Genomic DNA, 25,516 nt, shown 5'->3' with positions numbered 1-25,516 from the left:
GGTAATAGTATATAACATTATACTTTATATGGTAATACTATATAGCGTTATACGTTATATGGTAATACAATATAACCTTATACGTTATAAAGTAATGATATATGACGTTATTCGTTATATGCTAATAGTATATATCGTTATACGTTATAAGGTAATAGTATATAACATTATACGTTATATGGTAATACAATATAACGTCATACGTTATAACGTAAGAGTATATAACGTTAAACGTTATATGCTAATAGTATATATCGTTATACGTTATAAGGTAATACTATATAACGTTACACGTTATTTGGTTATATTATATAACGTTACACGCTATAAGGTAATATTATATAACGTTGTACGTTATATGCTAATAGTATATATCATTCTACGTTATAAGGTAATAATATATAACGTTATACGTCATATGGTAATACTATGTAACGTTATACGTTATAAAGTAATGGTATATAACGTTATACGTTATAATGTAACACTATATAACGTTATACGTTATTACGTAATAGTGTATAACGTTATACGTTATATGGTAACACTAGATAACGTTCTACGTCATATGGTAACACTATAGAACATTCTACGTTATGTGGTAATAGTATGTCGGAGATGTAGTGGCATCGGGCCTTTCTTTGGGAAGATCCCCAATACTTGCACTCGAGGTGACATAACTAGTCGCCGAACGAAGCCACGGTCACGGGATGAACGTTTTATCTAACAGAGGAAGTGCCGATGTTGAGGGATACTGTAGTATCGGAAAAAGGATAGGATTAGGATAATTTAGATTTGTAAAATTTTCCTAATACTATTTATTAAGATAAATAGAAATAACAGAGATTAATTGGGCAGAGAACGATAAATGTTCAACTTGAACTAAATCACAAAAGTCTTATCCCGATCAAATCACTCTCTATAACTCTCGTCTTCGGCATCCGCACTCGCACGCTCTCGCATCTCAACTCATACTGTTCGCCTTTTGCATTCGTTCTCGCCGGCGTCTCAACTAACACCGCCTTTAGCATCTCTTTTGTCTTTTCCCGCCCTATCGCGCACGTGTCCCGAAAACGCCCGTGGCCAGGGTCACGCAGGCCTTCTCCACGATACTGTTCACTTGAACGGACCGACGACACATTGATGTACCCGGCGATGCCGCGGCTCTCGCGACATTGTTTACGATTCGGCCGATATCTTAATCCTTTTGTCCACGATACTACAATACGCTGTATTAACAATCAAGCCCCGGCCAGGAGCAATGCCGGCTTTACGCGGGTCTGCCTAGTGACGGCGCTTGGAATTTTGTTGATGTCCCCGATCAATATGTAATTGATAAATGTGACCGTATCAGTCTTTTATTCTTGTGATCACCTTGGAGAGTTTACTGATATCGTCTTAGCAGTCAGTCAGAAAGTAACTGAGTGTCTGTGCTAACGTCTCTGTGTATTACAAAATATATTCTATTGTACAAAGAGTTTACCTGTTGACCGTGGATTCGTTATTGAACCCAAGAACATTGTCAATAGCTTTCGTTAAACTTATTAATTATTACGCGCCCAAAATTCTAACGAATACCCGACATATAATTATATTATTATCAACATTATATTATTTACACAAAATACTTTATACTGTAATATGTAAATATCATAATACTTATATATTTGTCGGAGATGGAAAAACACCGGAACCTCTCCTTGGATTCTCGGGAATACCGTAATGTCGTAATTTAGATTAAACAAATGTCACTCCGATTGTTCGAGATTTATGATAGTGAGCTTGGGCTCAAGGCGACTACCAGTCGCCGAACGTAGCCGCGGTCAAGGGATAAACGTTTTGTCTAACAAAGGCATGAAGTAATTCTATAGCTCTCCTTAAAAGAGATACTTGGGACGGGGCACGACGGTAAACGTTTCAATGGTTTCTGCCCCGTGGCTCGCCACACGCAGACTTTGTCCTTCGGGTAAGATGATTGCCAGATGCCAACGCATCTTCACAGTATATGTTTAGCTGGGCGTGGACCCGCTACGAATATTAAGTTTCAATTATACAAAGTCTTTCAAATAGACAAATAGCCTGTGCCCCAACTACGGGAAGATAAGAGAAATCTATCCACGAACGCTTCCCACTGGCAACTTTTCCCAAGGACAGCTAACATCCTTCTCTAACCACCAATATGGAAGTTGACCAATTAACAGTAACGTCAATTTCCCTCACCCTTCGAACGAAGACTTTCCTCTGCGAATCCGATGATCTCGTGCCCTTAGGCACACCCATCATAGTTTTCTTCGACAGCGTCACCGTGACGGAGAGACACTCTCTTGTACGACCTCATCAACGATTGAATTGTCATCCTTATACGTAGTGATTGCTCCTTGCATTAACATTGAGTACAACTTAGACGCTACAGAAGAGTAGAGTTCGTCATCCCGTTGTCCGCGGATTCGTTATTGAGCCTAGGATCATTGTCTTTAGCTTCTCGAGTATCTAATTATCGCGATTACTTGTCAAATTCTATCATAGTCATATTTGCACTAGTAAATATCTTCTCTATTGCATAATGATCACATCTAATGCCAATAGGGATTCGTTTCACGCCCTTAACCCTAACTCTAATCTTAACGCAAACCCGACATATATTATATATATTATCATCAACATTTAAAAACGCGGTGTGCAAGAAAACCTATCCTAAACTAATAAATAAAATATAAACGAAAATGTTACTACTCACTGGTATAATAAATACCCGCGGTCATTATGCTCGTCAAAAATTCTACGTATGCAACCAATTACCTGTGTCGATTCGGATCTTTCATCCTTCGACATGATTGAGTGACCAAAGGAACAAAAACGCATACGACTCACGATTAAATGTTGTCCTCGATATTGTTCTGATCCAAGGGATTCGTGATCAAGTCGTCATCAAATTGAAAGCGTCGAATTCGATGGAAGAAAACTGTAACAAAGCATAGAATATTTTAATTTACTCGTAATGACGGTATTAATTACTTTAAAAGTTTGAAATAATAAAATTTCTATTAAATAAAAATTTTTAATAATAATATTCAATTTAAGAATGAAAAATTTACAAGTTGTCAAATTTTCAAACAAATTTTATTTTTTAAATTATCTAATTATTACTTAATTTTACTATTAAATGAGATATAAGGAACCGACTTAAATAAAATAAAAAATACACAGTTACATACATTTTTGGTGTTTGAAACACCACTACATCCTTTCCAGAGAACAGGAAGAAGGGTAAGAAATGACATATCTTTAACAAAATATGAATCATTATAATTTGTTTTGAGAAATGTGATGGTGGATCAAAAAATTTAACATAATAAAATATGAAACTTTATGAGGACTTAAAACGAAATTAAAAAGAAAAAGAAATTAAAATTATAATAAACTCTAATTAAAATTAAAATTGAAATTCTAATATAAAAATTTAAAACAAGATTTTAGTTTTTAATTGATAACAATTACAACTAAATGCAAGGAATAAAATTAATAAAATATAAAGTGCGAAGATTCTTACATGCTCAAATTTGAAACACCGCTACATCTTTCCTAAAGAAGAAGAAAAAAATGGAAGTTATGTAAAACTTATAACAGAAGATACTAAATATTATAATTTGTTCTTGAAAACGTGCTTGTGATTGTTAGAAAACTTAAAACAATGTAAAATAAAACTTTATTCAAACTTGAAATTTTAATAATAAAAAGAATTGTAGATTGTAAGATGTAAAAGAATAATAGATTACAACGAAGTATTGAAGAAAAACGTACAATTAAAATGAAAATAACAATAATGTGAGTTTGACCGGTAGAAAAATATCTACCAATGTGCCAAAGCCACCTGTCGCGAAATGACACGGATGGATATACAGTGACGGGCAAAAGTGTAAACACACTCCGCTGATTTTATGTAAAAGGCGATACTATGACTAATTTTTCAAATGATCGGTAAAGATTAGGTAACAGTAACTACAAGCTACGTCTGATTAACGAAATGTAATAGTTCATTTTCATTAAAATTAATAATGTACAGAATATTTTATAATAATTGTGTTTTGAAACAATGTTTACAGTTTTGCGCATTTCGTCAGAAACGTTTATAATAGCATGTAAATGTCAGGGAAACGAAACTGTCAATAAGCACTGATTGTCCACTGTTTCGCAGTCAACTGTTCCACACCATTGTCAGATTACCTTTCAGTTTGATATGCTTAATCCAAGATTAAACCACTTAGTGAATATAAAAAGAACAGTATTATTTGTTTGTGTGATAAAGGTTTGTCATTGCGGCAAATTGCAGAAAAATGTAGTGTCAGTCATATGATAGTTGCAGGAATAAGAAAAAAGTATGTTAGTGGACCAATTTCTTTACAAAACGATAGACCGCGACTTATTTCGGATAGAGCAGCACGTGAAATTGCACGCTGTATTCGGTCGGATAGTTACAAAACACCAAAAATTGCTGCTCAGGAAATCGAAATAAGTGCTAGCGAATGGACCATTCGTCGCTCTTTAAAGAGAATTCGTTTTCGAGCGAAGGAAAAAAAAAAGTAAATCAGCTCTTTCAAACAAAAATATTAAATGACGAAAACAATTTGTTAACACCTACAAAGAATGGACGATCGAAGATTGGTAAAGAGTTATATGGAGTGACAAAACAAAAATTAACAGATTCGAATCCGACAGAAGGTCCTAGTATTGGACTACATCCGAGAATAGTGATCAACCAGGTGGAACAAAACAAACTATGAAGTTTGGAACTGGCTCAATTATGTGTTGGGGTTGCTTTATTCACAGAGATGTCGGCCGCTTAGTTCGAATCGGAGATATAATGCGAAAAGAGCATTATTTGACCATTTTACAAAATAATTTACCTTCTGTAGTTAATTCTATTGAATATAATGAACGTGAAGTAGTATTTCAACAAGACGGGGATCCTAAGCATACTGCACAAATAGTTAAAATCTGGCTAGAAAATCAAAATTTTTCTGTGATGAAGTGGCAAACACAAAGTCCAGATATGAATCCGATCGAAAATTTGTGGTCCATTTTGCAAAGAAGGCTGGCAAAATATAATTCACCTTCAGGTGTTCATGAATTATGAGAAAGAACACAACAGGAATGGTACAATATTGAACCACAAATAAATTGTATGATTATATTGTTTATATTTAAAAATATATAATTAAATTCTATTATAAAAACATAATTTGATATATGTATGTAAACTTCCTAAGAGTTCAAACGCGGATAAACAAAAGGACTTTCTCTGTTAACGGACAATGTGACTTGATTTGTCGTTACGAATAACCGATTTGCCAAACAGTCATTACACAGACGGACGATTAGAGAAGAAGGATTTCGAGCATTAGAAATAGACACGGTCACAAGAAGGAAATTTTTGTTTAGAGTATTGAACATTGGCAGAGAAAGAGTGCTAGTTCAGGACGTGGAAAACCAATTCTAGATTTTCAGGTACACAAAGCTTTGTTATTCATTATTATTTATTGTTATTAATTATTATTTATTGTTGTTTACCTCTGTATTTTATTTAAGTATTGTTATAATAAACTCGATTTTCAAACTTAGAATCGATCCCTGGATTATCCAAATTTAAACATTATATGTATATTTAAAGAAAATTAATTTTTTAATTATATATAAGTTTACAATCGATAATGAACAGTCATATTTGTAAAAAATTACTTTTTTAAATTGCATATGTTGGAAAAATTTCATTCATCTTGAGATTTCTTTTTCTTTTTTTTCCTTTTTTCTCTCATAACTTTTTCACTTGCTTCTTCATTTGTAAATGTAGTCTCTTCAATCTCCTGATCCTTACCTTTTTTCTTCTTTTTCTTCTTTATTTGCTCTATAACAAAAAAAAAAAAACATATTTTATACGTATATTAAGTTTGTACATACTATATTTTCTACTTGTAGTCTTATTCATATCATATTATACATTTAAAATTCATAAAATAGATAAAATAAAAACTTACCCCCTGATTCGTCAGAACTTCTTCTGACTGAGCTACTTCCTGAGTTACTGTGATTCATCTACACTGTCATTAACTTCATTCTTTTTCTTTTTCTTAGGCATTTCTTCATCTGACTTTATAATTTCTTCGATCAGCGATTTTTATCTTCAATTTCAGAATGTATTCTTTTTCCATGTCAAAGAGTTATATCCTCATAAACAGAATAGTGAATATATTCACTTTTAATGTAACATTATATAAATGCTTTTGCTTTTCCCTGTGCCACTAATTCTATGAAAATTCCCTTCTTCTAAAGTCCTTAAATGTGCTTCCATTTTAGCTTTATTCAGCATTTATTTAATTTTATTTAGCTTCAGCACCAAGATTAAAGCTGCCATCTTCTCCTAATGCATCTACTCTAGTTGTTAATGAAGCTTTAGCAGCTAACATTCTGAACATCTTTCCCTTATTTTTTGTTGAAGATTGCCCAACAAGTTGTGCATGATAAATTAAACCATATTTCGGAGTATCTATTTTTGATTTTAATGCTCTAAAGAGAGCTTTTTCAGCACCTAGTATTTGCACAGTAGATGCTGGATGCTTAGCAAGATTAATAAGTGATCCAGCATGTGAGATTAAACGAGCTCCCACTAACTCTCCGACAAGAATAGTTAAATTTGGTGCCATTGCCATCATTCTTGCTTTAAGATAATCATATAATTGTGTTCTACATTGAGAAATTTCAATAACTTGATCGCATAAATATTGAACATTTAAAATATCATCTTCAGAGATTTCAGTTCCCATAGATATCTCAGCAGCCTCTTTTACTTTTTCCTCTACATCTTCTGATAATATATCAGATAAATCTGAATTTATAGTATTCTCTCTAGTTCCAATTACTCCAAGTAGTTGGAACTAGAGAGAATACTATAAGTTATTGAAATTTCTCAATATAGAACACAATTATATGATTATCTTAAAGCAAGAATGATGGCAATGGCACCAAATTTAACTATTCTTGTCGGAGAGTTAGTGAGAGCTCGTTTAATCTCACATCCTTTATAGCATTACCTAGCTTAGTGTTGGCCATAGCTAGTTGTTCTTGAAGTTCATTACAATGTTTTTTAAGAATTTTCTTTAATGCTTTGCACAGTTTACCCTCTACTGCTGCAGTTGTAGCTACAAGAGCCTCAATAGTGTCTGCAAACTTTTCAAAGTGTTTCAACTTCACTCTGTAATGCAAGATATTTAATATTAAAATTAAAATTAAAATTGTTCTGAATGCAATATCTTGCACTATCGAATTTATTACTTCTATTAAAGGTGTTAATGCATTTTTTAACAACAGAACTTATCAAAATAATTATAATGCAAAATTAAAGTCAAAAATATCAACTTACATCTTATTAGCTGCTTCAGGTGTTTCAAAATCATGATAAAGATTTTCTACTTCTGTTAACTTATCCTCATCAAGTAACTGTAAGAAACAAACGTGATTTTATGGTACATATTTAAGCCAATAAGGTATTTACACCGTATTTAAAACGTAAGAAGAGACTTAAATTGTTAAAGTAAACCTAAAATTATTAGCAGCACGAACACGTGCAACATTTTTTAGGTTAAGTGTTAAATTACAGCTTTTAATATAATTTACCTTGAAAATTGCATATCCCGCAGGAGTTTCAAATAACACTAACATTTTGGTTAATTTATTTTCACGGTTAGAAATATTAATGTTTTTAACAATTTTCACGTTCATGATAAAAGGCGCCAGCTAGTTTCATGAAACATTCGTAAGCAATAAGCACGGTCGTATAAAACTATGTACTGCGCGATAGTATATATACCCACGTATACGCAAGTCCGGCAACTGTAATGGAGGGGGATTGGTGAGGGTATCACCATTTTGGTATCGTATGCAATTATTAAGCCGCATAACGGTGCTGTCATGAAACTTCCAAAACCACACGTACATGTCATCATTCATCAATCATCAATGAAAACTCGCTAGGGTAAACCGTCTGAAAATTGTGTCACAAAAAATCAACATCGAAGACATCAAAAGTATGATAAATATGTTGTATGAGACAAAGATAAATATAGTGTCTCTGTCTCTGTCTGAAACATCCATAGTACATCACGCATGTGCAGAACGAGATCCTTGTTTTGTCTTCCATGTTGATTTATCATGGTCCATTCTTCGGACGGTTCCTTCTATATATTTGGTTTCAATCGAGTGTCAAATCGAAGTCACGTCGAATCGAAGTCTGTTTATATGATCGTGCTTTCGCAGTGTATGAGTTTATATGATCATAATATGACATAACTATGAGTGAAGTAAATATAACGTACTAATAAATCATACATTAGTTATTAATTTTATACACGTACAAGTATACAGTATTTTTACAATACTGATCTCCACGCCTTAGGACTAGTATTTTTGGATTCTACTTGAATTTTACATTTTGTAAGAAATTATCATATTATATAAAAAAAAGTTACAAATTCGGTGTGCTCAAAACGAAGTTCAGCCACCGTAAGTTAAATATTTTATTCATAGAAAATAAATGTAACATGTTTGAAAATAAAATTCAGAAGTTATATTAAATGTTGTATATACAATGAGTTACATTATTATTCAGATATAATGGTATTTAGAGTATCATTGATGTATTTATAATAATATTAACAAATTTATCGCTTCTTGATACATTAAAACAAATATTATAGTTGTTAAAAACATGTATTTTATTTATTTAATATATTCTATTTAAGCTTACTTACAGAATCTGACTATTAAATATTACTGAGATTATATCTATGTATCATATTATAAACTGAAGATTGAGTATATTACTGAAGTATATACTAAAGTATATTACTACTTATGTTCTTGCAGAGATCAGTTAAAAATATATAAGACAGAATTAGCTGCTGAAGTCTTCGATTTTGTCAAATATCCTTCTTATTTCCTGATTATTAAAGTAAAAAATAACTTATGGTCTAAAATGTCTGAGGTAATTTTCTAAAGTACTGATATTTCATATTTTTCATACTCACATTTAAGCTGAAAAATGACCAGAGTAATTAAACACATATTCTTGTAACTACTAATAAATTTGGAATAAACATTGCCTTTTTCTATCCTACTGAATATAATAATAAGATAAATATATAATACTATCATGGCGGGACGTGGCAGGGGAAGAGGTAAACCTTCCATGTCAATCAGTACGGAACAGTTAGGCTTTGCTAAAGGAGAAGCATTACCTCCACCAGTCTTACAACCTCTATTAAAATATCCTCTTCTAGAATATAAACCATTGCCTTTAAATATTACTAAAGAAATGAGCTATTTGTTGGAATTAAAGAAAGGATATGCAGAATATATGAGAGAATCGCCTAACAATGTTTTGCCTTTAGTAGTTAAAAAAGATATTGAGAGGTATTCAGATCGATATCAAGACTTGATTACTGATAAAAGTAGTTACGAGAGCAGATATGATTGGAGCAGAATGCCTGTAGAATTAAAGCTTCAATTGCGAAAGCATAAAGGACAGAAATGTAAGAACTCACAGACAAAACGTAAGAACGTTGATATAGAATCAAAGTTGCAAGAATTAGAGAAAAAAGAGAATTTGCAACAAAGTGATGCAGAGGAAGAAGAAAAGGAGGAGGAAGAAGCAGAAGGAAAGGATGATGAGCAAGCAGAAGATGAGGAAGAAGAACTAGATGAGGAAATGGATGAGGGAACTGATTACGTGAATAATTATTTCGATAATGGAGAAGGTTACGATGATGAAGACGATAATTTGGATGATGGGCCGATTTATTAAGATAACTTTTACAAGAATCAAAAATTTCCATTTCAGATACTATTTTATCTAAATACCACAATTTTTTATCTTAAAAATTACTTGCTAAGATCCTTATCTTTCTGTTTTAATTTAGAAAATTTGATAATTTTATATGTATGTGAGATGTAATTTTATCATATATGTAAGATCGTAAATCTTGGGATAATTCAGGGATCGATTCTGTAGTCTGAAAATTGAGTTTTTTTTTATTATAAAGTAATTAGATAAAACACAAAAGTAAACAACAATTAATATCCATCTATAACAATAAATAACAATAATTATATAAACGAGAAATAACAAGTTTTGTACAATGTTTACCTGAAAATCGAGAATCGATTTTCAACGTCCTGAGCTACCGATCTTTCTTCTTCAGTCTTTAAAATCTTAAATAACTATCCTGTAACCTTGTCTGTCTCTAATGGAACTCTCTGTCCGTCCGTTTGGGAAAAAGCGTGCCTCTCAAAAATGGTTGTCCATAAAACAAAAGAAGATTGCTCTGTCCGTGAAACAAAGCCTGTCGTGCTACCCTTAAAACAAAAAGAATCCCTGTCTCATATGAACTCTAGGGAGTTTACATATATATGTATATGTATTATAAATTATATATATATATGTCGGGCTTTCGTTAGGATTTCGGGCGCGTGATAATTCTCCATTAGAATTAGCCATCGTGTTGCACAACAAAGATTGTATTTTCACATATAAATATGTTCTTGGGTTCTTGGATTCAATAACAAATCCACGGTCAACGGGTAAACTCTTTGTACAATAGAATATATTTTGTAACACACAGAGACGTTAGCTCAGACACTCGGTTACTTTCTGACTGACTGCCAAGAGGATATCAGTAAACTCTCCAAGGTGATCACAAGAATAAAAGACTGATACGGTCACATTTGTCAATTACATATTGATCGGGGATATTAACAAAATTCCAAGCGCCGTTACTAGGCAGTCCCGCGTAAAACCAACATTGCTCCTGGCCGGAGCTTGATTGTTAATACAGCGTGTCCCTCAACATCGGTAGTTCCTCTGTTAGATAAAACGTTCATCCCGTGACCGTGGCTTCGTTCGGCGACTAGTTATGTCACCTCGAGTCCAAGTATTGGGGATATTCCCAAAGAAAGGCCCGATGCCCCTACATCTCCGACATACTATTACCATATAACGTAGAATGTTCTATAGTGTTACCATATAACGCATAACGTTATATACAATTACGTAATAACGTATAACGTTATATACCATTACTTTTTAACGTATGACCTTATATACTATTACCTTATAACGTATAAATATAACGTATAAATGTGAACAAGAGTCAAACTAAACCACCAGCTAGCCAAGTGACCACCTACAACAGGTTCTCAATACTTGAGACTACAGAAGACTCCATGAACACAACCGAAACGGTAAATAAACTACATACCCAAAGAATTGCCCCATATAAACTACATACCCAAAGATATCAGCAAAGAGGACTACAAGTTAAAAATTAATAATAACCACGTAAAAATTCTGCCGACCAACCCAGACGCCTATAAAAAATTAACTAAGTTGCTAAAAACCTTGAATGCAAACTTCCACACATACCAGCTCAAGCAAGAAAGACCTTTTCGTGTGGTGCTACGCAATATCCACCACTTAGTCGACCTAGACGAACTAAAGTTCGAACTTCTAAAGCTTGGCCACGAGGTAACTAACATCAGCAACATAAGACATAGAATCACAAAAAATCCACTATCGCTATTTTTCATAGATATAAAACAAAAAGAAAGTAACAAAGAAATCTACAGCGTCAACCGGCTGATGAACTCCATAGTTAAGATCGAACCACCTCTTGTAAAGAAAGAGATAGTACAATGCAAAAGGTGTCAAAGGTACGGCCACACGCAGAAATACTGCAACCATAATTTCCGGTGCGTAAAATGTGCAGGTAGTCACCCCACTGACCAATGCATTAAATCCACAGAAACCCCCGCGAAGTACATCCACTGTCAAGGAGAGCATCCTGCAAACTAAAAAGGATGCTCAGCCTATAAAACACTACACAACAAGTATCCAAAACTGAGACCCAAGGAGATAACCAAACAAGAACCTAGACCCCAAAAATTCACCTCACCATCAATGTCCTATGCCCAGGCGGCGCAAGGAAACATAAACAACTCGAAAACCCACAGTGGACACTCAGAAAATAGTGTTCCCACCCCACAAAACACAGACAACTTCACCAGACTTGAAAAACTAATCGAGAAGCAAACTGAGCAAATTAACAACTTGCTGTCACTACTCACACTCTTTATGGACAAATTAATACGCACAGAAGCAAAATAAAACCAATGCGTATAGCTCTGTAGAACGCCAACGGTCTAGCTCAGCACAAATTTGAACTAGAACTATTCTTAAAACAACAGCAAATCGACGTAATGCTCATATCCGAAACCCACTTCACCGAAAAAACTATCTCAAAATACACGGCTACAACTTCTACCACACTCAACATCTCAGTGGAAATGCCCACGGCGACACCGTAATCATTATCAAATCCAGCATTAAGCATTACGAGCATCCATCATTTCAGGAAGACTGCCTCCAAGCTACAAACGTAGCAATAGAAGACTGCCATGGTACAATCACCACTTCGGCAGTATATTGCCCTCCCAGACACTCGATTGCTAAAGAGAACTTCGACAGCCTCTTTGACGCCCTAAGCAATAGATTCATAGCTGGAGGAGACTATAACGCCAAACATACCCAATGGGGCAGCAGACTTGTCACAGCAAGAGGCAAAAACCTCTTGAAAAGCATAAACACCAACAATCTCAACAGCCTCACCACATATGAACCCACATACTGGCCCACTGACACTAACAAAATCCTCGATTTACTCGACTTCTTCACAATCAAAAATATCTCGCCTAGATATGTTCAAATCAACTCCTCGACTGAACTCTCTTCCGACCACTCCCCCGTAATAGCAACAGTCGGTTCAGCATTAATCGAGAACCCACCTAATGGCCCCATTCACAACCAACTCACCAACTGGCAGCTCTTTAGAGAAGTCTTTAATCACTCAACCTCTGCCTCAATCTCACTAAAAACAAAGGAAGATATCGAAACAGCCACAGAATACTTAAACACGAGCATAATAAACGCTATCCGCTCCTCAACACCTATTAAGACTTCTATCAGTAAACACGAATATCCCCATTACATATTAAACAACATCACAGAAAGCGAAGACTAAGAAGAGTATGGCAGACCGATAGAACACCGGACGACAAACGCAAACTAAACAACGCAACCAGGAAGTTAACCAAAATCATCAAAAAATATAAAAATGATTGTTTTCAAAAATATCTCGCCAATTTGTCCCCCACAGCCGATTCCAGCTACTCACTATGGAAGGCTTCCAGGAAACTCACGCGTCCCCCGCTAATAATCCCTCCAATTCACTGTCCGCAAGGCGAATAGGCACGAAGCTCTATAGAAAAAGCCAACCTGTTCGCCAACTACCTATCCAACGTTTTTAAACCTCATTCCTCCAATACCGCTCCGGAAATAACAGAATACCTACATTCTCCCTTTCAAATGTCTCTCCCATTAAACCTTTCACTTCTTTAGAGGTTACTGAATTAATCCATCGTCTGAACCCCAGGAAAGCACCGGGACATGATCAAATAAGTAACAAAGCAATTAAGGAACTACCTGTAAAAGGGATTGCACTCATTTCTTCAATCTTCAACGCAATTCTTCGCCTTGAATACTATCCTAAAACCTGGAAAACGTCACAAATTACGCTCATCCCTAAACCCGGAAAACCAATACACGAAACTAAACTAGCTCCTATCGCCCAATTAGTCTTCTACCTACTTTGTCAAAACTATTCGAAAAGTTGCTAACGAATCGACTCATTCCACTCCTAGAGGATCTGAAAACCCTGCTAGATCATCAATTCGTTTTTCGGAAGCAGCATTCCACAATAGAGCAAATCCACCGAATAACACACAATATCAACCAAACCCTCGAAAAGAAAAAATACTGCTCAACGGTATTCCTTGATATTCAACAGGCATTCAACAAAGTATGGCACGAAGGGCTTATTTACAAACTTAAAAAAGTCCTACCACACACTTACTACTCCATCCTAAAGTCCTACCTAACCAAAAGGCAATTCATGATTAAATACGTAGACGCCATTACCACAACTTTCCCAATAGAAGCGAGCATACCCCAAGGCAGTGTCCTCGGACCCCTTCAGTTCTCCATCTACACTGCCGATTTACCAATATCGACAGAAATAACCATAGCAACATTTGCCGACGACACAGCGCTATTAGCGTCCCACGCCAACCCGATAATAGCCTCATCCACTCTCCAGCGAGGTCTCGACTCAATGGAAAAGTGATTCCATAAATGGGGCTTCAAAATTAATGAAAAAAAATCCACACATGTAACCTTCACGCTGCGAAAACAAACCTGCCCACAGGTCTCCATTAACAATATAACAGTTCCTAACAAGGACACAGTCAGATACCTGGGCATGACTCTGGACAGGAGATTAACCTGGAAACAACATATCGTAGACAAATCGAAGTAACTCAAGGACAAACTTAAAAAATTTTATTGGTTCACTGGCCGTCGCTCCAACCTAAGTACGCAGAACAAAATTGCGCTCTATAAGACCGTAATAAAACCTGTCTGGACCTACGGAATCCAACTATGGGGAACAGCAAGTAATTCCAACATTGAAACACTTCAACGCTTCTAATCGAAAACGCTAAGATCCCTAATAAATTCACCCTGGTATGTTACCAACGAAACAATCCACCGCAACTTCAAGATACCTACAGTCAAAGATGAAATACACAAGTCCAGAAGCAGATATAACGCAAGAGTCAACAACCATCACAACCCATTAGTCACCCAACTACTAGACACAACGGACCAGATCCGCAGACTAAAAAGAAAATACCCTCTAGATTAAATCTTTAGATTCTACTAGAACCAACAATATAAAACTATTATAAGCCATGTCATTGTATCACGCCAAATGAAGCTACTGAAAATTCTCAACGAAAATTGTTTGTAAATATTCTAATAAATAAAAAAAAATAAAAGAAAAATTCTATATGTCCCACTCTCTTTGAACGCTAGAGCTGTAAGTTTATTGTCCTCATCTATTACTTTTGCAATATTTCCTTTTGAAATAACCGTATTCTTATTATCTGTTAACTTGCCTAAATTAATCAAATTTGCGGACATTTCTTTCGCATAAAAAACTTTACTCATATTTATTTTATTTTGTTTTCCAAATACTTCAAAGTAGCTTATAACATTTCCTACTTTTGTTGTCTTTATCGATCTATTATCGCCCAAATATATATTTACCGGTTCTTTAAGGTCGATAGATTTATCAAAATAATTGACATCGTTAATTATGTGATCTGTACAACCGCTATCTAATAGCCACATTATTTCGTTAACACTTATCTCGTTCACCTCGCTGCTGTGTGCTGCGTGCGCCGTTGCTAACCATGTGCCTGCTCTTGAGTTGCCATCCTCGCTCGTGCCGGTTGCTGATTGATGATGGAAATTTCCACGTCCTCTGCTCGTATTGCCTTTGTTTACTCTTCCTCTGCTGCGACCACATGTTGAACCACGCCAATAACTGTTACTGTTTCCCGCTTGGACACCATTTTGACACTCTCTCGCAAAGTGTCCTACTCTTCTACATCTGAAGCATCCTTCCTTTTTTGCAGAAAAGGGGTTGCATTTCTCCTCGATTTGACTTATTTCTCTTCTCCGCTATTTCAATTTCATTTTTCACATACGCTATCGTTTGATTTTCTTCTTTCAATGCATCTATTATATCCGCTATGTAGCTGTATTCTTCAGGTAACGTATTCAGCATGTAATTTAGTTTTTCTCTCTTACTCGCTTGTGCGCCCGCACTTTTTAATTCATTTATTAATTTTTCGAAATCGCTAAAGAACGATGCTGAATCACTGTAGTTATCAAGTTTTATCTTTTCCAATCTCTTTCTACATACGATCTGTAGTGCCTTCGACTCTTTCAAGTACATTTCATCGAACTTTTTCACAATTTCATACGCTGTTTTTTCTTCTCTAATATATTCCAATTGTCTATTTGTGATGACTGTAGATTATATTTATTGCCTTCAGATCCTTTTTATCCCAGTCTTCACTGTCTGTTTCGGTTTCCACTCTAGTTGTGACAATCTCGCATTCTTTATACCTGAAAAACATCATTATTCTTTGCATCCATATACCGTAATCCTCACCATCGAATATAGGTATCATAATTTCCGATCTCTCCATTTTAATTAATTCCTTATCTCTTACTCAAGCGTTCTTACGTGCTCAAAGTATATTTTTTTTCTTTATATCCTTTGAACCTTTCTTCCCTTACTGAAACTCACTCGAACTAACTCGCAAGATTGAAAAACCACGCACTAAATAACTTGCAAAACTATAAACCACACTTTGCTATCACGTAAAGATATAGGAGGGATTCGGAAATACAAATAATTTCCTCTATTTAGCACACACCAGTTATACATATATCTTATACTGTGAAGACCTCGAAAACCTACTCACACGCACGCTTGTTGTCAATCGACTCTTCCAGATACTTCTAACACATTACATACACACATTACACACATTACATGTACAGTGTAACTGTATCATCTTCCTAACAATATATAAAAGTGCATAGAAATATTTTTAAATAAATAGATCACTTAAAAAAGATACAAATTAATTTTTTCCTAATTTTTCCTTGATTAAATTAGATTATTTATATTTCAACGCTTTAGGTTGAGAAAATATATTTGCCAGAGGCATCGTGGAGAAAATCTATTCCCCGTGACTTTCCTTGTTTCGATCGTTACGAACCTAAACAAACGAACAACTGCGACACGATTATCGACCGTCTAAGAACCTTGATTTATTTCCTAGCTTCGTTCGAGTATTGCCGTTGTGAATAGAAGAAACGATCGACTCGTCGATACGTTGCGAGCAATTTTGGAAAGGAACTTATATCTACATAGTCTGCTCAAGTAAATCGTAATATGAAGCTGCCACTATATAAAATCGGGTTACCTTAAAGCAACAAGCTAATTAACGATACATTGTAATAATAATCTAGCTAAGCCCATGGCGGCTCTGATCGAACTACTGGGATGCTCGAGTAGATCGAACGAACAAACAGAATGTTGAAACGTTGTTCACGGTGAATACGATTGGTCCCGGACTAGGGGTTACGAACATCCACAGGTAAACTGTCGCATGTTTTATATATCCCGTTTACCCGACATGTTAAGAGAAATTATTCTAGGTATCACGATCGTAAGTAGCTCGTTGTACGACACGAATCTAGCGTGTAACTTTACGTATAACCGATTAGTTGTAAACATTTAGGGACGTACCCGTTTGTACGAATGTATCTATAAGAGAAACGGAGGAGAGGAGAACATTGATTTGAATGTATGTGCATCCAAATGTCACTTGAGATTGTTACTCGATATTTTGTCTTTCGAACGTTTATAAAAAATCACGCAACCGTATTTTCCATTTATTCCTTAATTTCGGATATTTAATGGCAGGAAGCAATTCGAGGGGAGAAATTAAAAGACTATATTTCATTTGTTATGTATAGATCTACCTATAACGGTAATTCGTTTTGCATTTTTATTACATTTTTGCAAACGCATGGGAAACAATTTAAAGTGAGAAATTAAAAGGGTATATCTCATCTATTATCAACGCGTTAAATTGAAGTTTATCAGTAATCTTAATCACGTATCGTATATTAATCATGTTAATTATGTAATATATATTTCGCATCTAATAGGAATCCAATTACTTTTTTAATGAAATCCGCTACATTTCCTTTGATCAATTTGAAATAATTACAGATTTCCTGGAAGTTATACGAAATTCGAACGACTCCATTTCTTTATGTAAACGTGCTAATAAAAACAGCTTTTTGTGAAATTACAGTAGTTCGTATTTCAGAACACGTATTACAAATAAGTTCTTACAAAATTTGTCTAACGCGTATGGAGTTACAAAAATGCGAAAGTATCTTTCTTTGAGATATTACTGTAACTAAATAATACACACTAAATAATAAACAATTCTTGAAACTTGCATAATTTCACACAAAATGGAAAATAAGAAAACATCGTGGACGTAAAATATTTCCGTTTGTTCTCTTTGAAATATTTAGCGTATCATACAATGTATTCATTGTCGATATATCGGTAATTAGCACGAAATATAACTTAACAATTCCCGTTCGTCGTTCGATGCATATTATCTCGAGGGACATTTCGTTGCACATATGTTATTCTTCGCCTCTGTAAAAATATCGTATTTTGTAACAAGAGTCGAAACCCGCGAGACATTACGATAATAATAAACAATAGTTCTGTAAGAACAAGTAAAGCATACGAATTCTAAAACTGATAGATGTAGCTCATTGAACAATCGTTGATGTCGTTGTTCAATGCTGTAGTACGTGGTTGATGTCACTGTGAGTTGTCTTCGTTCCTTTTTATTCCGTTTCGTGTTCATCCGTTCCTTTCACTTACATTTTCATTAGATAATTATGCGCTATATACAAATATGTACTGTCGCAGTTAAATGATCGTTAGTTGCGTCTCGTGCGAGCGGATTGATATTCGCGAAAATTGTAACATAACGTCGGAGAATCTGCGATTCCTTGGCAAAATTCACGAATTACCAATGCTCAACGATAATCGTTCATTTCTAGCTTCGTTAAATTCACGACTACTTTTTCGCGATAGAAGGAAACGCGCGACAAGCCTAAATCGTATAATGACAATAAACGTTGAAAAACAACCAAACAATCAGTCATTGCGAAATCTGCTCTTTTCAATTATCTTATCGACTCGCGAAAACTCGACACGACGTACCAAAATGTCCACTCATTTATGATATTCTGGGAGCAACAAAGAAGAAAAATTCATTTCGAGCCAAGCGATAGGCTAACGTGGAACGATTGAAAGGAAGAAAAGTAACTTGTCACTTCCAGAACTGCCAGAATTCCTCTTCTTATCACTTCATTATGAGTTGACCGTCTGAGACTCATTCATATCGACACCCGCGTCCCGATCTTTGACCACTTGACACGTTTTAATGCGTAACTTAATAAACGATAGCTTAACAATTCCATACTTGAGAAATATTAGTGACGTAGGCTAAGGATGAGTAAGGATATGGTTACATTATAACGATAATTATACTAAACGAATGTACTGTATAGCGATAGTGCTATTTAAAATGAGAAAAATAACGAGCAGAAAAAATAATAATGGAGAAAATTATCCGAGTATTGACTACTATCGTTAGATACAACTACTATGTATGTATATCGTTTGTTAAATATGTACCTATAAATTATTGACGACCGTTGTTCTAAGACTACACGATGTAAGGACGAGATTCTTGTTGCTTGATTTTGTAATTATACTTGATAAAAGCATTCGAAAAATAAAACTTGTTGTCGTAGAAATCTTTTTTCTCGTCTTTCTACTAGAAACTCATTTCCTATCAAATTCGTTAAAATATAAAATATATTTAGAAAACACGAAATAAATTTTAAAAATCTAAAACGGAATGAATAAATTTGATAAATCAAACAAATTTAAACTGTTTCGTTCGATCGAAAACATAAACAAAACAAAAGCACGCCGTTGCCTTTATTTGTCTCTCTCATACGATACGTTTTACATTACAGTTAAAATATGTTTTAAACTGGTCATATGTCGTGCCTAACCTAAATATTCTAATACCTCTTTGTAGAGAACTACAGAAAAATGCATCAAATAATGTAAAAAAATATAACATACCAGCTTAAAAAATAGTAATTTCCATGAATTTCCAACGAAACAAAACTTTCCTTGAAATTTTTAATATTGCAATTTGTAATCGATTAAATTGTAGTCGATTAAATTCTCGTGCGCAGGTTCTTACGCTTTAAATACATATATTTTGTTCGTTGCAATTTATCGAAATATCTCGAGATATTAGCTGACGCGTATTACGTTCTACGAACATATCCTTGTTCAGTCTAATATCGTTTCTTTGTTTGGGATGTAATAAGGTCGCTACTGAAAACATGTTTTTCAAGAATTTGCCGAGTCCTAATCGTACACGCTTGACCGGCGTGTATCCCTATACCTTCACTCCTCGTCACCATAAACCGGGGCGATATATAAATCGAGGTATCAGTTTAGTCTTGGAGATCAAAGCGGTTGGACGTTAGGTTAAGACACATTTTGGTAGACACATTTGCCGGTAAACTCGTTTCTTGAGTATTTAATATTAACTATTATTTCATTTTTATACAATTTGTTTTTTCTATACGCTTATTTCAACATTTTGTGTATTCTTCTCTATAAATTATTGCTTGATTATGAGGAAGTTTCATCAAATTCAAATGATACGTTGATTAATTACGTGTAATGAGATTGTAACATTGATTATTGTTTCATTCTTATATAATTTGTCCGTTATTTTAATATTTTGTATGTTCTTTTTCGCAGATTATTGGTTGATCACATGTATTCAAATACATATTACGATGATCGATCACGGATCTGGAAAATATTCATACAGATATGGTAAGATTCGGCTTGTTTTAAACTCGATAATAGATTTCGATAGCTTTTTCCTATTTGCAAAAAGACGTTACAGATAGGTTTGAACACATTCTGCGCGTCTCTATTTCTCTTATTGCGCAGCTTCACTTAACGTATAGAGAAAATACGCCATGCTTTATTGTTACAAAGTCACGTGCTGTAATGTATACTATATGTAATAAATAAAAAAATATATGTATATATTGCATTTAATGACACCGTAGTCACGTACGATATATTCGAAACTATAACGACGAATATTCAATATGGCCCTCAATTTTTCGATACAGTTATATTTTAACACTAGAGCTATCAATAGTTAACACGAAGCTATTTCTACGAAAATCGGTCAAAATGACTGGTCTTTACAAGATACGTAATAATAGAATATTTTTATATTTATTGATTTATTATTTTCTTACAGAAGCGATTCCATGCTATGTAGTACATAACATGTAGCGTTAGCATCTAGCGATCCAGCGATCGATCCGGAATTTTCCTGATAACTGATATCATCATATTGAATGACACGCAGTAAAAATTTTAAAAACGTGCGGGAAGTTGTACAAAACGAGGAAACTGGTTAATTGGGGTTCGATAAACAGATTACAGCACCCTTTTACGCTTTGACAAGTACCAATCATTTAGACTGGTATTGGTATAAATAGCCTTGATACAAAATTATTTTGAGTTTGAATACATAAAAAAGAAAATAAAATTCATTATATTATTCTTTTAGTTATCGTTGCGAAAGTCATTATATCATTGCTGAAAAAAGATATAACAAGACGTAGGAATTTTAAAATAAAATTGTAACACCAGTCGATTCGACTGGTGTGGTAGTTCTGGTGTTAAATATAATAACTATACATTTTTTTATTCTTGTGTACAATGTGATGTATCTTTATCCTATGCTTAAATATGTACAATAATAATTAGTTTGCAGTTTTGGAGAAACATTATTTTCATGAACAGTCACTAGAAGAAAAGGGAAGAAAAATATTAAAAATTTCATTTTAATAATATTTAATAATATTTAGTATTAATTTCAATATTATTTAGACTGCTTGGAATATAAAAACAATTTAATTAAATTAATAATACATGAAATTAGAATCAATATGTGGATTTTTATTTTTATTTTTCTTTTTTAACATTTGCTTTCGGTAGTTGAATCGTAGTCTCTCCTATATCTCAAGAATGTAAGTATTTTTATATATTATATTTTTATTTATTTTATTATTCGTATTCTCTTTGAACTATATTTAAATAACAAGGATTTTTTTGTACACAGGCCTTTTACTCGTTCTATGTACTTTCACAGTACACAAGTATATACTGTGTATTTACTTGTATAATATTAAACGTGACTTTGTAACAAACTAGAATTAGCAGGCAAATTAAGAGCATGCGAATAAAAAAACATGAGATATCGTTGCTTAAAGGCGATCAGGCAAACAATATCCATATTATTGACGATGCGAGATCAATCAAATGTCGATCATCACAATATCACATAAAAATATAATATACGTATAAATAATGTAAATATATACATATTAGTACATGCACGTCTACTATATGTATTGTGCGTTGTTGTGTTAGAAAGAAGATTGGCGACACTGGCGTACTGTTTTGTTTGTGTATATGACACTACCGGCCAAACGCGTGCTTATTTGTATGAATATATTCAGTCTATACGAAATAACCAACTAGATCTGCATTCCTTACGCTAGTGTTCTTTTCGGTATTTTAATACTTTTTTTTTTTCTTATATGTAAGTAATTCTCTTAATAACATTTTCTTTCCTCTGACTTATTTTATTGTAGAAATAGAGTAATAAGACATGTATGTACATATACAAATATGCACATACGCTGTTAAGTTTTCTGAGAGCCAAAAATTATAAACGGATTTTCGACTACGCGAAATGACTGTGCCCCTAACCTCCATGTTGTTCGATGGTCAACGATATTTTTAATTTCTATTAAAACAGAATCTTTAAGTTTTAATATTGAAATATATAATAAAAATGATGAACATTGTTTAAAAACCATTAGATTCTCAATTTCTAAATTCTAAATTTGTATGTTAGAATTCTAATCTTTATACTAAATTTAATCAGATTTGCTTTGACAATACCAATTCTTCTTTTTGTTAAAATTATAAGTTTGAAAATTAACTTCTCATTATATTCAACTTTTTAAACAATTAACGATGTGTTTTTGAGAACAAATTGGAATATTTCATATGTTTCATTACGCCAAATTGTATCCACCACCATATTGAGGAGACGCAAGAGACCAAAGCGAGCCGATGACAGGCTCAGGCTGGTCTCTGGCGAACAGCAATCCCGCGCGCTAGTCGCGGGAACAATCGCCTCCTTAAAAGGAGGTGTCGGTCACCCACAGGGCCGTCCATCACGACAAAAACGTTAAAAAAAAAGAAATATTTCACTACCTTTAATTTTGTTAAGCAATCATCATTGTCTTTTTTTTAGAACAAATTTTAATAATTCATATTTTATTAAAGGTTTTTCACTCCTTTACTCTTCTACTTGCTGATGCCTGGAAAGGACCTAGTAAAGCTTTCAAAGACAAGAATGTAAGTAATTTTGTATTCTGTGCTTCATTTAATTTTATTACTTGTATTTTATGTAAATTATTATTAAATAAGAGAATCTTTTTGAAGATTCAACAAGCTTTAAACTTTTAAATTCTTGAATTGGATATTGCATTAAAATCTTATGTTTAAAACAGATCACTCTTTCAATATTTCAAACTGTACAAATAACTAACACTGTGTTTAAAAATCAATCACATAAAATTCTATGATTTCTTACAGATTTTTTCCAGTTTTCGCTTTTTTCACGGGACTCGATAATTTCTATTTGGCAGCGGCTTCATAATGACTTCCCTTGCTTCACAGCAATATCAATGACAATATCGCATCTAATAGTGAGTCGAATGCATTTTTCGTCTGGTCATTAAACTCGACATAGAAATTTCGACGAGCATGGTGTTCGCGGGTATTTATTTCTCCCGTAAGTACTAACATTTTCTTGTCTGTGCTTTATTTATTATCTGTTTATGGTAACTTTTCTTGCAAGTCGCCTTTCTAAAAGGCATTAATATATGAATATAATATTTACATATTATAATATAAAGAATTTATATCAGTAACATAATGATAATTAGTATATGTATATATGATTGAAAATTACGCGATATACATATTCGTCATAATTATAAAATCAAATTATATCCAATACAACTGCAAAGATTAAGCATCCATACAAGCATATTTATTGATATTGAAATATATAACAAAATGACTTCGTTTAAGTATTTTGTATCTGATACCCTTAGACTTTATTACTATGAAAATTTCAATTACTATTCCAACCATCATGATGCTAATGAAGATTATATTTAATTCTATTTCTTATTTTACGATGGAACAGTTATTTGAGTTCCACATTCAGCACATAGTATCACAGTAATATGAAATATGAAGATATCAAACTCTAATTTTGTCTGTCCGTTAAGGTGTATTAAATTTCACGTGGAAGAAAACACTAAGCGGCAGGCAAATTCTAGATCAAATCAAGTTTTAAATAACTCTTTGTGTTTGAGAGATGTGTTTTGACGAAAGAATCGCTTACAAATTAATGCGGTAATATAAAGATCTATAAAAATAGAGATATTAAAATTTGAATGAAATGAGACTACTACTCCGTTATATCCAAAATATAATAGATATAAATATGATTGCTAATCATATCTTTAATCTAAGATTTTTAGGTTTAATCCCTTCCTACTCTAGTTGCTAATGAAGCTTTAGCAGCTAACATTTTGGACATCTTTCCCTTATTTTTTGTTGAAGATTGTCCAATAAGTTGAGCATGATAAATTAAACCATATTTCGGAGTATCTTTTTTTGATTTTAATGCTCTAAAGAGAGCTTTTTCAGCACCAAGTATTTGCACAGCAGATGCTGGATGCTTAGCAAGATTAATTAAAGACCCAGCATGTGAGATTAGACGAGCTCCCACTAACTTTCCGACAAGAATAGTTAAATTTGGTGCCATTGCCATCATTCTTGCTTTAAGATAATCATATAGTTGTGTTCTATATTGAGAAATTTCAATAATTTGATCGCATAAATGTCGAATATTTAAAATATCGTCCTCAGAGACTTCCGTTCCCATGGATATCTCTGCAGCCTCCTTTACTTTTTCCTCTACATCTTCTGATAATATATCAGATAAATCTGAATTTATAGTATTCTCTATAGTCCCAGTTACTCCAAGTAATTATAAAAAAATCTGGAATGTAATTCTGTTGAGGCAAATTTTAATCCACAGCTTTTTACTCCAATCTGAATTTATAGTATTCTCTGTAGTTCCAACTATTTGGAGTAATTATAGTATTCTCTCTAGTTCCAACTACTTGGAGTAATTGGAACTAGAGAGAATACTATAAATTCAGATTGGAGTAAAAAGCTGTGGATTAAAATTTGCCTCAACAGAATTACATTCCAGTTTTTTTTATAATTACTTTTATAATTACTATAAATTCAGATTTATCTGATATATTATCAGAAGATGTAGAGGAAAAAGTAAAAGAGGCTGCTGAGATATCTATGGGAACTGAAATCTCTGAAGATGATATTTTAAATATTCGACATTTATGCGATCAAATTATTGAAATTTAGCTGCTAAAGCTTCCCAGTTCCCATAGATATCTCAGCAGCCTATTTTACTTTTTCCTCTACATCTTCTGATAATATTTCATATAAATCTGAATTTATAGTATTTTCTCTTGTTCCAATTACTTTTACTGTTTTAACAAATGCTATATTATCTGTAATAATCTTTCCAAGTTCTGGAAAGTGCCAGCCGTAAAACAATTGGTAGGATTGTAACGCGGTTGTGCCGGAGTTGA

The 25,516-nt window shown here is 33.6% G+C and overlaps 2 protein-coding genes, 1 long non-coding RNA gene and 1 pseudogene across 3 annotated transcripts; 1 reads left to right on the top strand and 3 right to left on the bottom strand.

Annotated features, from left to right (window-relative positions):
* Nucleotides 1-4,011: 4,011 nt before the first annotated feature.
* LOC126929013 (nucleolar protein 58-like) lies at nt 4,012-7,926 on the bottom strand (annotated as a pseudogene).
* Nucleotides 7,927-8,186: 260 nt separating this feature from the next.
* LOC126913797 (DNA-directed RNA polymerase III subunit RPC7-like) lies at nt 8,187-9,984 on the top strand. Its single transcript, XM_050717073.1, has 2 exons — nt 8,187-8,553; nt 8,917-9,984. Exon 2 carries the CDS (start codon nt 9,203-9,205, stop codon nt 9,851-9,853), a length of 651 nt encoding a protein of 216 aa, XP_050573030.1. The 5' UTR covers nt 8,187-8,553; nt 8,917-9,202; the 3' UTR covers nt 9,854-9,984.
* A 5,327-nt stretch (nt 9,985-15,311) lies between these two features.
* LOC126913855 (uncharacterized) lies at nt 15,312-16,525 on the bottom strand. Its single transcript, XR_007709485.1, has 2 exons — nt 16,257-16,525; nt 15,312-16,135 (listed from the first exon to the last, which is right to left on the bottom strand). It is a non-coding gene; the product is annotated as an uncharacterized LOC126913855 (long non-coding RNA).
* Nucleotides 16,526-24,375: 7,850 nt separating this feature from the next.
* On the bottom strand, nt 24,376-24,881 carry LOC126927893 (nucleolar protein 58-like). The gene has a single exon (XM_050743885.1). It carries the CDS (start codon nt 24,778-24,780, stop codon nt 24,376-24,378), a length of 405 nt encoding a protein of 134 aa, XP_050599842.1. The 5' UTR covers nt 24,781-24,881.
* Between the last annotated feature and the right edge of the window lie 635 nt (nt 24,882-25,516).

This window comes from Bombus affinis, chromosome 2, assembly GCF_024516045.1.
Source record: "Bombus affinis isolate iyBomAffi1 chromosome 2, iyBomAffi1.2, whole genome shotgun sequence".
In the NCBI taxonomy this organism is placed as follows: Eukaryota; Metazoa; Arthropoda; class Insecta; order Hymenoptera; family Apidae; genus Bombus; species Bombus affinis.
The sequence above is the reverse complement of the archived record's forward strand: the minus strand, read 5'-3'. Positions and strand labels throughout refer to the sequence as shown.